We start from the raw sequence: 13,973 nt of genomic DNA, 5'->3' as shown, positions 1-13,973 counted from the left end.
AATTGAGACAGTCGTCTGAATTCTGTGTGCGTTCGCGGATTAAGTTAAGAGGTTCGGACATACAGAGATTTTGAGGTAAAGACCCAACAATTCCCAAAGCTCAGAATCCCCTGAAAAAAACATCTTGCAAAAGAAGTTGGACAGAAAAATTTTTAATCCTTTTATTCTTGATGGGAAGGGGGGGCGTTTTCACTGGTATAAGCTGAAACAGGGGTTGAGAAAGGTCATAAGGGTCAAATGAGTGTTTCCAACAGTTTGTTTCCAGAGTGCCCTGTTGAACATCACCCAGCTGGAGGTCAACTCAGGTCATCTGATAGGTCAATAAGGTCATGTATCCCACAATGCCTTTGGGCAGCTAGTGTACCATTTAGAGATATGATTGATAATAATGATGTTAATCTTGAAATATTATCAATATTTTTGATTTTGCAGTTTTTGGTGTGTGGGGGTTCATGTAAATTTTTATATTGGAACAGTTGTGGCCTTTTTTTTTTGTTACTTATTTTTTCTGAATGTCGCAGTCAACTCAAATGCATCATAAAATTAAGTACTGGAAATAGATTTTAGTTCGTTGGGGGTTTGATTTCGAAGTCAAGAAACAATGGAGTGTTTGCAATGGTTTTAAGTTTGCGGTTAAAATAATGGGGTAGGCCGACAGATGACAGAACAAGCATTTTCAGTGTTTTTAAGTTTGCCAAAACGTTTACGGTATTCTTCTTGTTAGACCACCCAGTTTACTGTAAGTCTTTGAATATTCACAGATTTCATGGTCCACTTCTCTGTTAACTCATCACACTGTCAAGTAGGCTATTGTTGTAACCATAGATACAAAAATATCCAAACTCTTAATTTTTGCCATGTTGCAAACTCAAACAAAATTTACAGTATAACATGTATTCTTTTCAAAATTGAAAAGTTTCCCTACATCTGCTTGAGGGATGTAGGTCAATCGCTAGCAGCCTCACAGTTGAGCTCCTTGTTCCAATTAGTTGGGAGACCCGGTTCAATCCTGGGCAGGACATCTCGGTTGGGGCTGCACCCCTCTTTCGGAAGGGACGTAAAATGGTGTTCGAGGAGGTGCCTCTAGTGTAAAAATATACCCTGCTACTGAAATGTCAAGGAAACTTGCTGCCCTATGTGCTACCGTAAATGCAGAAATGTTCACTGCGAACTATAAACTGCCGCAAACATTTGTGTCCAATACTGTAGCAGTATGTGACTGTAGCACTGTTGCTAACTTAAAATAACGTTAACCATGCACACTCCATTTTCCCTTTAGCGAGAAATAAAAACCACACAAACTTAAATGTATTTACAGTACTAGGCAAAGGAGCAACGAACGCACATCTGCTTGGAGATCGGTCTCTCTGGCTAACCTGTTTAGAATACAGCCCACACCAAATGGGGCCAACTGTTGGCAGCATTCCTATCCCATGAGCACATGGGACCCTGAAGCAGAACAGAGGTTTTGTGTTAGCCTGCCGCAGGGCCAGTCCAACTCCCCTGGAGGGACACACTCACTTCCTTTTTAGACTGGGACTGTTTCCCACCCCTCAGGCCCTACTTTGGTCCCACCCATCCATTGGCAGGGGCCGCGCCACGGCACCAAATCGGGGAGGTCACTTTCATTCCTGCTAAAAATTACTTGTCGACACTGTAGTGTTCCTTTCCTATGATAACCTAATAAGTACAAGTGGTTTACAAGTTCAGTGGGCTGGGGTCAGACTGGGAAATGCTCCACTTTTGTGTTGTGTCTGGACAGACAGCTTAACCTGTTTATCTAGCTGGCCTCTGATTGGCAGATTGTAATGATAGGCAGGTGATAGTTAAAAGGATAGCGGAACTTGCCTAGTTATTAGCGGGCCTTGAACATTCAGTTGTGCTCTGATTTTGGGAGAAGATTTTGGCTGGGAAACTTCTATACACTATTCGAAGACTGTCCATTTTGAATGGTATGTTGGATTATAGACTCTACAATGATTTTGGCAATGATATAATTTTGTTGTACTGTTTTATTTGTGTGAATATTTAGAAAGTGTGATTAAAGATAGATTGTGTATGAAGACAATAACATAAACGGTTTTGGATTATTGGTATGTATTGATACTCTATGCTAATTAGTAGACTCTTGTGGAAAACATAATTGTAACAATTACGTAATATAAAAAAAATGCAGTCAGAAATTTTTTTATAAACATTTGCTTTCAGTAACTATATATTTGACAGTCAATTCCTAAAGGTTCTATCAAAATATGTTTATGTAGAATATTGTGTTATTAGTTATTGACTGTAATTCTCTCTGTAAATATTTTTGTATCTCCAAAAACAAAGATATCATTTAGCATTTTGAACATTAATATGTAGCGATGATATTGTACAGAATGCTTTTATCATTCTTTTGATAATGATTACAAAGACAGTATTTAGTAGTTATAGTAAGATAGTCAGGACTTGTTTATCCCAGTTGTCAGGTGCAGGGCAACAAGACCGTTTGTTTTTGGGAATCAGATTTCCGCATTCCATAAACTTCAGAAGTGCTATTGAATTTCACCTACAAGGAAAGGACATGTCACTGTCATCGAACTTCCAGACATTTCAAGATCACAAACACAACTTAGATTCGAGATATTATAAGAAAGAAGAAAAGTGTTGAGAAGTTTTAAGAAAGGTTTGTGACATATGATACCGTTCCCCAACTCCTTGAGAAGGTCTTTTGTTAAGAATGATCCAAGGTAAGACCATTGTGTGTCGGTCGTCTTGAGTTTCCGCTAATGTTGTTTCCATCAATCTTTCCTGTCTGAAATGCGTTGGGCTGTACTGAAGGAAAACGGTCGACTGGTTTGTTATTTCCGTAACATACTGACCGGTTTTGGTGGTCCGTACTGTAAAAATTGTTTCGGTACAGGACCAATATACCGGATTTCGAAGTATTAGTACTGTATCTGTATAAATTTGCGCTAAATATATTCTAATTCGTGACTAAAGAAGGGTAAATCCTACTACAAAGCAGAAAATTTAACTCTGGAAAAGACGAAGATAATGTTGAGTGTCCGTGGCAGTTTTGAGTTCGTGGTGAAACGGTCGCCACAAAAACTGCGAACATAAAACCACCGCAAACATAAATGCATTAACAGTAACAAGAAGGCAAGGACTTACATGTCATTATATTCAGCTCATTTGACTCTATTTTGAAAAGAGAATTACAGCATAGTTAAGGATCATTATTAAATAGCGATGAAAGATTTTCTTTGAAGAACTTGTTTATATAACAATGGGCTTTGGTCCAAGGGAGCATTGAGACCCACTGGGCACTAAATAAAGGCTGGAAAATATCTTTGGAAGCCATCATGCAAATACTGTAAATGCATTTAAGTTTGCATGGTTTTTATTTTGCGCTAAGGCAAAAATGGAGGGTTTACGGTGGTTCTAAGTTCACGGCGCCGCTTTAGTCACATACTGCTACAGTATTGGACAAAAATATTTGCGGTGGCTTTAAGTTTGTGGTATACCGGTCGCCACGAGAACCGCGAACATAAAACCACCGTGAACATTTCTGCATTTACGGTAGTTCTACTTAGAATTCTTGTTGACGGAAATCCCTCTGTTTGATCACAAGGTGATTCTTGTTCGCAAATCGGAAAATTCTTAATCAGTTCTTTGAGTTGCAACCTTGGCCTTGTAGCACTGGAAGTTAGAAATGTATTTAAGGTAAATACAGCTTTGAAAGACAGTAACTTAAGACAGCTTCTGAAAGTGAAATTTGACCCTCTATTTGTACGTCCTGACTTCCTGTATGTTTCCAAGCACATGTAACTAACCTTGAAAATTCATGAGAAAAGTTTTACAGTACTGTATTCTGAAATTTGGATTGAAAATACAGTGTAGTCTGAAGCACCATAGTTCAATGTACATTTTGATGATTTAGAAAAATAATGTCTTACATTACAGGTGGTTATTATGTGTTGTTTATTAGTTTCAAGGAATAATATTCACAATGCCTCTACAAAGTACAATGTTGGTTTGTGATATCAGCTGACAGCTTTTTTCAGTCCACATTTTCAACAGCTTCTTTCCACAGATTGCCAAACTTTGGAACTCTCTCGATTACAACTTTTTTTACTCCTAAATTCAAAAACTACAAGCCTTCAAAACAAATTAATTAATCTCCTAGCATAATTAGCTATGGCCTTGCATTAAGCTAACCTGTTAAAGAAAAAATAAATAAACTAAATAATGAATGCCAAATTGAAAATACATACTGTAAATGTATTTAAGTTTGTGTGGTTTTAATTTCGCGCTATAGGGAAAATGGAGTGTTTGCGGTGGTTTTAAGTTCGCGGCAGCGCTATAGTCACATACCGCCACAGTATCGGACAAAAATGTACGTGATGGTTTTAAGTTCGCGTTGAAATCGTCGCGTTGAAGACTGCGAACATAAAACCACCGCGAATATTTCTGCATTTACAGAAGTCTACATGTATGTCTTGTAGTTCTAGTCCACACAATGTTCTTACACAGTGATGTCCTTAAAAACAGGGTGGGATGGCCTTGACTGTTCATGCGAAAATGTAATTCTTTCCTGTTTGACCATGTTGGTATCAGACACAGTTGCCCTGTCAACCTGTCAAAAGAAAGGTCATACCACACAGGGCACCTAAACCACTGTCGTGTCCCAAGATATATCTCAATTTGATTACTTCTGAAGTCATCTGAACTTTATCAAGGGGTACTAACGAGTTCCCAGAGGTATCTGTGTATTCTTATCTTTCCAGGAGGTAGTTAAAGTTGACGGAATTAATATGCCACCTTCAAATTTAGGGACAACAAGAAATTAATTAACAAGTGTTGAGTTGTTTTGACCTTTTTTCGCTGTGGTTATATTTATATCAGTATCTATATAGCCGGTATAACCGCCCTTGAGCGTAACACACCAGCTTCGCAGGCACGCGGCATGGCAGCAGCTGGTTATATATGTTTATCTAGTAGTTTTCCCGCCTTGCACCTGCGCACTAGGTACCAGGGGCCAAGACCCCGGATGTAGTTTTATAGTCTACACAGATTGTTCTACGTTTCTGTCAATACAACACGTGAGTTTCAGTAGACGTGTGTCTGTGTGATCTTTACACAGTTTAACAATGGTAGCAGAGGCTGGTGGGTAGTCTGAGTTTTGTTGACTGCTCAACCGTTCCAGTGTCGCAAGTCAGGAGTTTTGCTGACGACATCTGCGAGTTTCCTCTGAGAATTTGTGTAGCTGAGTATCGGCAGCAAGAAGAAAAAAATGGCGGCGGGGTCGGAATGGTCGAAGCATCACTCAAGAATGCCGCGTTTCAACATGAAGGAGAAGACATACGAACAGTATCGGTTCGAACTCGAATGTTGGAATGCAGTCACGACATTAGGCAAGACGAGACGGGGCATCGAGATCATGCTCAGCCTACCAGAAGGAAAAGGGGAGGATGAGTACAACACTCGTGAGTTTCTATCGTCCAGATTGAGCATGCCGGAGCTCACATCGGAAACCAGTTTCGATAATGTTCTGGCAAAACTAGACGAGCACCTTCGTGTTGACAAAACTGGAAGACTTTGGGACTCGTTTGCTGCGTTTGACCAGTTTAGCCGTGGATCCCTACCGATGAGTGAGTACATCTCAAAATTTGACGTTCTTTATAATACTCTCAACAAATGTGGCCATGTGACTCTTCCCGCCTCCGTACTCGGTTTGTTGTTGGTAAGACGTGCGAATTTGACCCCTGCGGAATCGAAGTTGGTCATGACAGGGCTCGATTACACCAAAGAGACAGCTCTATACACCCAGGCTAAGGCAAGTTTACGTAAATTCTCCAGTGAGCTTATGTCGGCACATTCGTCTAACTCTTTTGCCATGCCCATGATGACACACGAGGTTCACGTGGCAGAAAGGCAAGCATTCCAATCCTCCCGTGGGAGGTCCGTACCAGGCGCCACAGGGCAATACAAACCAGGCCGCTACAACAAGCCAGGCAGGGGTCGTGGCGGTTTCCGGTTTCAAGATGGCGGCGCCCATGGAAGTAGACAGGGCCAGGGTGAGGGGACGCTGAACCCTAGAGATAAATATGGAGATTACTTACGTTGTCGTTATTGTGGGTCTTTCCGCCACTTCTTGGAAGATTGCCCGGATGCAAAGGCAGAAGAGGCCTATGTGACGGAAGCTGAAGTTAAGTTGGAAGAAGATGAGAAGTTTACAGTGTTGTTTACTCATGCTGCTTCCGAATCCAAGTACATGATGTCGGAAGAGTCAACAGAGCCGTATGCTGTCCTAGATTCCGCATGCTCTTCTACCGTGTGTGGCTCTGCATGGATGGATCAATACTTATCAGGTTTGGATAAGAAAGATATGATGAATGTTTCACGAGAAGCCAGTTCCCATGTGTTCGAGTTTGGAGGGGACAACACACTACTTTCCCTGGGCAGGTACAGGATTCCTGCAAACGTGGCTGGCCGAGATGTGCTGATAACGACTGATGTTGTAGAACGGGACATTCCATTATTGCTGTCTTTAGATGCCATGAAGAAGGCTGGCATAGTACTAAACACACAGGAAGACAGGGCCACAATATTTGGCAGGAATGTCAACCTCCGTTTGACCACCTCAGGACATTACTGTGTTTCATTGGTGGATAGACCAATCAGGGTCAAAGAGGTGTTCAAAGCTAATCTGGGCAAGGATATGCGTGAGCGTCGTACCCAGGACAGTGTTCAAGTGCAGCAAAAGGCACAGATGAAGAGCCTTCAGGCAGATCTTAAGATTGCCCAGGTGAAGATTGCTGACCTTGTCGAGAGAAATGACACACTTGCCAAAACTAATCAAGAAATCAAGCTTCTCAGTAAGAAGACAGAGGATGAGATTTCACAGTTGCACGTGTTGACCGAGCAGCTAAGATATGAGAACAGCTCCATAAGGGAGACGTTAGCAGCAGAGAACACCAAGAGTCAGATGCTGCAAGAGAACTTAAAGTATGTCATGCACAACACTGAAAGGAGACTTCAGGAAATCTCGGACAGTATGACAAAGAAGTACCAGAATGCTGTGGGTCATCTTACAACACAGGAAGGAAGTCTGGACGCACAGACACTGATAGAAACGCCTGAATCAGTAGAAGACGAGAGGCAAGAACCCAAGACTGGGAAAGGACAGGCAGCTGCAGAGCAAGCTGAGATTAGTGATCCAGAACCAGTCAAAACTGAGGAGATAGATGTTAAAATAGACACAGTCAGACATGGAGAAGAAACGGTGACGGTACAACGAGTAGAGAAGTTGGATGAAGAACCAGCAAACAACGAGGAATCAACAAATAAGGACATAGCAGTAAGGTTCGAAGCAGTAAAGGCAGAGGAACTGTTTGGCCGTTGTGCCTTTCCATATGAGGAGAAATCAGAAAGAGAGACTGATATGGGGAGGGAAGTTCCCCAAGAGACAGAGACTGTTGAAAAGTGGTTGTCAAGGCAGGTTACACAGTACAATGTTGATATTGGATGAACACGTTGTGACTCTAGCACCCTTCAGGATAGTCTTAGGGACCAATGACAGGTTTAGGCTCATGTTATGTTACCATTAAAGCCTCTAGTATAAGGAAAGAAGTGCAAGTATGCAATACCAAGCTGTTTATGTCCATGTACTGTGTAGGTGAGTCATGAAAAGTTTTTGTGTTTGGAAAAGGGTCTCAAGATTGAGATATCTACCATCATACTGCTCATAGAAATAGTGTGATTCTCACAAAGGAAGGGGTGAATGCCAAGTCTTTATTTGAAGTGATATGTACAAGACATGTATCAGCTATATTATGAGAACAATGTTCTGGTACAGACATTTCCTTTTCGTTACAACAAACATTTTTGTAAGTTAAGATGTTCATACACCTGTAATTTTCCCATTTAGAGAATCAGAGGTTACTTTGTTAAAAGTTTTTTTCTCTTGTTCATGTAGAGATATAGATAATGATTTTAGATAATTGTAGTACTGTAGATACTGTTTAAGTGTAGTTTATAAATATGTAATAGCTTTAGTTTTTAGTAACCACTTTTCCATTTGAAAACATATATACTCTGTTTGAAAGATACCATTAACTAACTCTGTTAAAGAAAGAATAGAAGGGAATGTTTATCTAGTAGTTTTCCCGCCTTGCACCTGCGCACTAGGTACCAGGGGCCAAGACCCCGGATGTAGTTTTATAGTCTACACAGATTGTTCTACGTTTCTGTCAATACAACACGTGAGTTTCAGTAGACGTGTGTCTGTGTGATCTTTACACAGTTTAACAATATATTGCACTGAACGGCCTGTCACACCTAACTTAAGGCATGGGAAAGACTGAGCTTCCGTTTCATTCTAAGGTCACCAAACATTTATTTCCTGTTTGAAATCTTTTGTTTTTAGAGTTGTTTATAGAGGGTCTGTATGGGGGTGTCTCAACAACACTTTACGCTAGATTCAGAAGAACCCCTAACGTATTACGCTAAAATCAAGGAAGGCAGTTATGCAAAATTTGGTCGCTTTGCTACGAATTAGGTAAAAAAAGACGCTTTTTCCTACGAATTACAGAACTTGAAATTGGGTGCCTACATTGTATGCCTTATGTACAGGGAAAATGGGCATTCAAGCCCTTCTTTTAGCCTTGCTGGTTGTGGCATGTGTTGTTGTATGTTTAGGGGCATACGAGATCAAACGTATTACGTAGGTAAACTTTTGTGGATTGATTATTATGTATTTCAGGATAATCTTGTGATCAGATATCTTTGACTTTGATCTTTATCTGTTAAGTTATTTATTTTTGGAAGGTAAAGTATCTAGGATCACAAAAGGCTCAAAGTTTTACATAGTATATATATCTTCTTGATCAAGATTGCGTTAGATCTAGATTGCCAGATGTCGATCTAGCCCAACCAAAACGGAAAGCGAGGAAGGAAAATAGATTCTTATCCACGCCAGCATGCGACTTGAACTTGAGCCAGTTATTTTATAATGACTGCCTTGCTGTTGGGACGTAGCGTGGGTGGTGCGTGTCTTCAGATTACAATGTTTTAGCAGCGGAAGTCTGTCTCTGTGTGCTGCCCACTCACTGAATTTGCTTGGAGAGAAGGGTTGCAGGCTGTGTATGCCCCTTGTTGTGAGGTTGATATGATGTTGTAATAGTGCTGTGGGTGTTGTAATCATATCCCTGTATATTACTGCCTTGTATGTCTGAACTTGTACTTTATATTGGCTTTATCGGAGGAAGATTGTGGTAGACATACATGTACGTATTTCTAGTGATCGCATGTTTGTAAATCAGTTGTCAGGTAAGTGCTGGTGTGTACCAGTCTGTATTTTGTCTTGTGGGAAAGCAGTTCTCACAAGTGATGTTCTGGAATTTTCATTTTCCTACAACATGCTGTAAATGCACTTAAGTTTGCGTGGTTTTAATTCTACGCTTAAGGGAGAATGGAGTGTTTGCCGTGGTTTTATGTTCGTGGCAGCGCTATAGTCACATACAGCAGCTCCAGTATTTGACAAAACATTAAACCACAGCGAACATTTCTGCATTTACAGTACTTAAGAAAGTTGTACATTGAACAACAGGTTTCGGGACACTACCATGTAAACAAAGGTTTAGTTACATACATGTACATACAAGTATACTGGTAGAGCTATAGTGTACACTACTGATTTGATATGTCAAATGAAGTACAGAACATACTTCTTTTTGCTTAAACTGTTTGTACTGAATTTGACTTAGCAAGGGTATCCATTTGTATTTGAATATGTACGATGTAAACTGTATTTATAGTTACGGTATGCTTTATGATTTCTCTCCACCGCTTTTCTTTTACAATTACATTTATGTATTATTGATAAACGATAAGACAATAAACCGGATAGTGAGTGAGTGTGAGTGTGATATTGGCATATTTCTGTTAATGTCAACAACTATTTTGTGAAAATGCTGCAACTTGTGATATAGAATTATGATATTTTAGAAGGGGACACAATTTGTTGCGGAATAACAAAAACATGCATTGATTTTTCCTAATCTTTTTTTGCAAGTTTTTTTTTAATCTTAAGGCCAAACAAATTGAATATTTTGGTTCTTGGGCTTTTTTTCTAATTTAAAAAAAGAAGAAGATGAAGATTGGATATACATATACCATTCAGGATATTGATCCGATAATAAAGATACATGATGCGGTTAAAGGTCTTGAGATGACAATTTCTGATATCAATATGCTGAAAAAAAAAAGGAACATCATCTCCGAGCTTTCTTCACACATACAATTTGTAGATTTTACAGGTTTTTATTTATTCCCATCCTTAAAGAAAACCCAAGCAATATTAGGGCCTGAAAATTGGATTTTTAATGTCAATTTATTTAGTAGAAATAGGTATTTCTATGTAATGGTTAGTTCAAACAACATATAGCCACATCCATGATGCAAAAAGATGTTGCGGTGTGATATGAGAACTCACTGAAAATCATCGCGGGGATTTTTGTAGGCTCGCGAAAATAAGGTGATCATTGTACAGCTCGGTTTTGTGTGGTTTTAAAATGCTCAAATTGTGAAGTTATTATGCGAAAATTGTGCTAAACAGTGTTAGTAAATATCAATACCATAAAGATTTCAGCATTTTTCTTTTCCATTTTTTTGGCCCTAATGCTGCCTTGGTTGCTTTTAACACCAGTTCTTTACGTTCTACCATTCAGGTCCTGGGGAAGTGTCTACAGTGCATGTTGAACCTACAGTACCAGTTTCTCACGTCCTACGGGAGCATCATGGCGGCCGTGAAGAACAGCGCGGGCAACCACGCCTCGCTGCTCGCCGCGGAGTCACGGCAGCACGGAGATGCAGTACTGCAGTCGTCCAGAGAGGTGGCGCTTCACTCGTGGCAAACTGTCAAGCAGGTATGAAAGAAAATGTTTCTAAAGTAAAACACCACAATTGTAAGGTACTGTATACGCGTGGTTTTCATTTCACCGTAGGGAGAAAATGGAGTATACGCGATGGGTTTAAGTTTGCGTTAGAAACATAAGTAGCGCTACAGTCTTAGTGGGCAAGAAGTTTCGCGGTGGTTAAAAGTTTGCGCTGAAAAGTTCACCGCGAAAACTGCGAACATAAAATCACCGCAAACATTTCTGCATTTACAGTATACCATGAACAAACATTATTTTTCACATTTAGGAATATGTAATAAAGTCATGAGAATACCAGATGTAGAAATATTCTGACTCAAATCAAAAGCAAATCAAAATGTCTATGTCAAAAAAGATCGATTTCATTTATGCTCTGGGGAAACCCCATTGAAATTGGCTCCGATATAGTTTATTTTCTTGGATTTTTTGCTTATTGTTGTTACAAGTTTATAGACCTAGGCCTGGGTTAATGGAACTTGGCCGTATACCACTTGATGTACTGGTGATGTAACAAATTGTAAGAGTTGTAGAAGACAATAAGTGTGAAATCCCTTGAGTGGTTCACTGTACAAACTGGGAAGTGTAGCATTGGATACTTGTGACAGTAGTGTTTTGGTTACTAATGGAACCTGAAGTGATATTGCCACAATGTTTTATTGTCTTTTTTCCTCAGGTTTTTAACGTGTGTATATTCTTCAACTGAGTATTATATTTGTAGAATGCAGTCTGTAAAATCTTTGCAATGATTAAAGTGTTCTCTCTGATATTCAGATATTTTACAACCCTAATTAGTAGATTTGGGACAATGAATTTGTGATGTTGAACCAATACAATGAGTAAATTTGGGACATTTGAAATGACATGTTGTTTTCCCCCTACTCTCTACTAATTAGCATATTTGTGACTGTAAAATTTTGATGTCAAACCAATACAATCAGTATATTTGGGACATTTGAAATGACATGTTGTTTTCTCCCTGATTTCTACTAATTAGCATATTTGTGACAGTAAAATTTTGATGTTGAACCAATACAATCAGTATATTTGGGACATTTGAAATGACATGTTGTTTTCCCCCTGATTTCTACTAATTAGCATATTTGTGACAGTGAAATTTGATGTCAAACCAATACAATCACTATATTTGGGATATTTCAAATGATGTGTTGTTTTCCTCCTGATCTCTACTAATTAGCATATTTATGACAGTAAGTTTTGATGTCAAACCAATACAATCAGCATATTTGGGACAGTTGAAGGGACATGTTGTTTCCCCTCCCTGATCTCTACTAATTAGCATATTTGTGACAGTAGATTTTGATGTTGAACCAAAACAATCAGCATAGTTGGGACATTTGAATGACATGTTGTTTTCCTCCTGATTACCCAGATGTTGTACAGCCTGCACCAGTGTCAGGCCGTGACCCTGCCCGACCTTTCACAGCAAAACTTGTCAGAACAGGTTCGCAGAGATGCTGGGCAGAAGCTGGACCAGGCATGGCAGGTATGGAACACGCTACCAAAACTAATTTTTCTTGCTTTTCTAGTCAAGAATGAATAAGAAAGAAAAAATAGAATAAGTCTGATTCTTTCCATGGAAATTCTCACAAGGAACATGTTCCTAAATCTCTTTAGTTAAGAAACTATTTCTCAAAAGATTTTCACCCTCAAGAATTTCTAGAAAGTCAAGCTTACACTCTTGTTTTTATTGACTTCAAGATCATTTTTCTTGTTATGTTTAAGAAAATGTTAGAATTTTTCTCTCCCTTTTCTTGAAAAATCTTACTTTAAGAAAAATGTTGTAAGAAAAAAATCCTTAACAAAATGTTTTTCTTAAACACTTTTTTTAACAAATGAGTTCCCTCCCAAACTTCTGTGAAAATTTGTCAAACAGCTGAAATGTAACAGTTAATTTTACTGGCTTTGTCGAAATCAGATTTTGATAAGTGACTTGAAGAAGTGGATTTTATTAGGAACACCTTTATTATCATACATGTACATTCATTCACGTTTGTAGCACTTAAATTTCGAGAAAAAGCAAAAAAATCAACACTTTGCAATTGAAACAACCATACGTATACAATTAGCATACTTTTGCATTGAGAGGTCACCAGAAAGAAATTAAAATGCTGCGAAAATTTGGAAATTTATGGTCCTTTTTTATATTCCCCTCACTATACAGGAAGAGAATATATTGTTTTTGCTGGCGTGTTTTTCTTCTTCTTCTGCCCAAAACCAAGTAAATGTAGGGTGGTAGCTCTAATACTGGTATTACAGAAAGTTATATTTCCCCCATGGAACATGCTACGGATGTTATATTTGAGGTGTAGGTACCTTTAGGAAAGGTTAATACACCTGGATATAAATTATGCTAATGAAGACCTCATTTGCATAATTTGTGCGGAATCTTGTATTTTTTCTCTTCTGATCTTGGTTCCTTTTTGTTCCTCAGGTGTACAAGCGAACCCTGGAAAGGTTTGCTGGTAACGAGTTTCGACTGTTGGGTGGTTTCTACTGTAACCCACAAGCCCTAGAGCTGGTTCTCAAGGTTGGTACAACTATGTGTTTTTTACCTGTACACGGTACTGAAAATGAATCCTCTGAAATCCTAAGCACTTGCCACTCTTTTTAAATCGAGTACATGTTTGATTTAAGGTATTGTTAAAGGTAGCCTGAACTCAATCAAGCTCCTGTAACAGCTTGCCGCCCTGTAACCGCATAGCCACCCAAGATAACAAAAAAATTCACCAAATAAAATTCACCAAAAATCGATATTTCAAAATATACTCGTAGGCACGCGTCATTCTTTAAGTATTACTATCATGTACATTCCTGCAAAGTTATATTGATAAACATCGAAGCATAAGCCAAGGAGAGCGTTTTTTCTGAAAAGGGGTATGGCCTTATAAATCTTGATGAAGTAATCATGACATCATACTAATTTGCATAAATCATCACCTTGCTATAAGGTACTACCTGAAAAAAAATATAGGTTGAGGAAGGTTTTTAAAGCTTAAGAAAGGTTTTTTTCAAAAACATCCCAAAATTCCT

At 39.0% G+C, this 13,973-nt stretch overlaps 1 protein-coding gene across 7 annotated transcripts in view; it reads left to right on the top strand.

Moving 5' to 3' along the window:
• Window positions 1-13,973, top strand: part of LOC136438051 (granule associated Rac and RHOG effector protein 1-like) — a 49,951-nt gene that overhangs the window by 16,084 nt on the left and 19,894 nt on the right. For 6 of the 7 annotated variants that reach the window (XM_066432711.1, XM_066432706.1, XM_066432713.1 and 3 more), the window contains exons 3-5: window positions 10,716-10,913; window positions 12,313-12,426; window positions 13,375-13,470. In XM_066432711.1, the coding sequence (XP_066288808.1) occupies window positions 10,716-10,913; window positions 12,313-12,426; window positions 13,375-13,470 (408 nt within the window). Of the gene's footprint in view, window positions 1-1,711; window positions 1,953-10,715; window positions 10,914-12,312; window positions 12,427-13,374; window positions 13,471-13,973 lie in introns of those variants that run through there. The other variant, XM_066432714.1, reaches the window with a different exon arrangement.

Source organism: Branchiostoma lanceolatum, chromosome 7, assembly GCF_035083965.1.
Source record: "Branchiostoma lanceolatum isolate klBraLanc5 chromosome 7, klBraLanc5.hap2, whole genome shotgun sequence".
NCBI lineage: Eukaryota > Metazoa > Chordata > Leptocardii > Amphioxiformes > Branchiostomatidae > Branchiostoma > Branchiostoma lanceolatum.
Note: the sequence above shows the minus strand (reverse complement) of the source record. Positions and strands in the feature narration are given on the sequence as shown.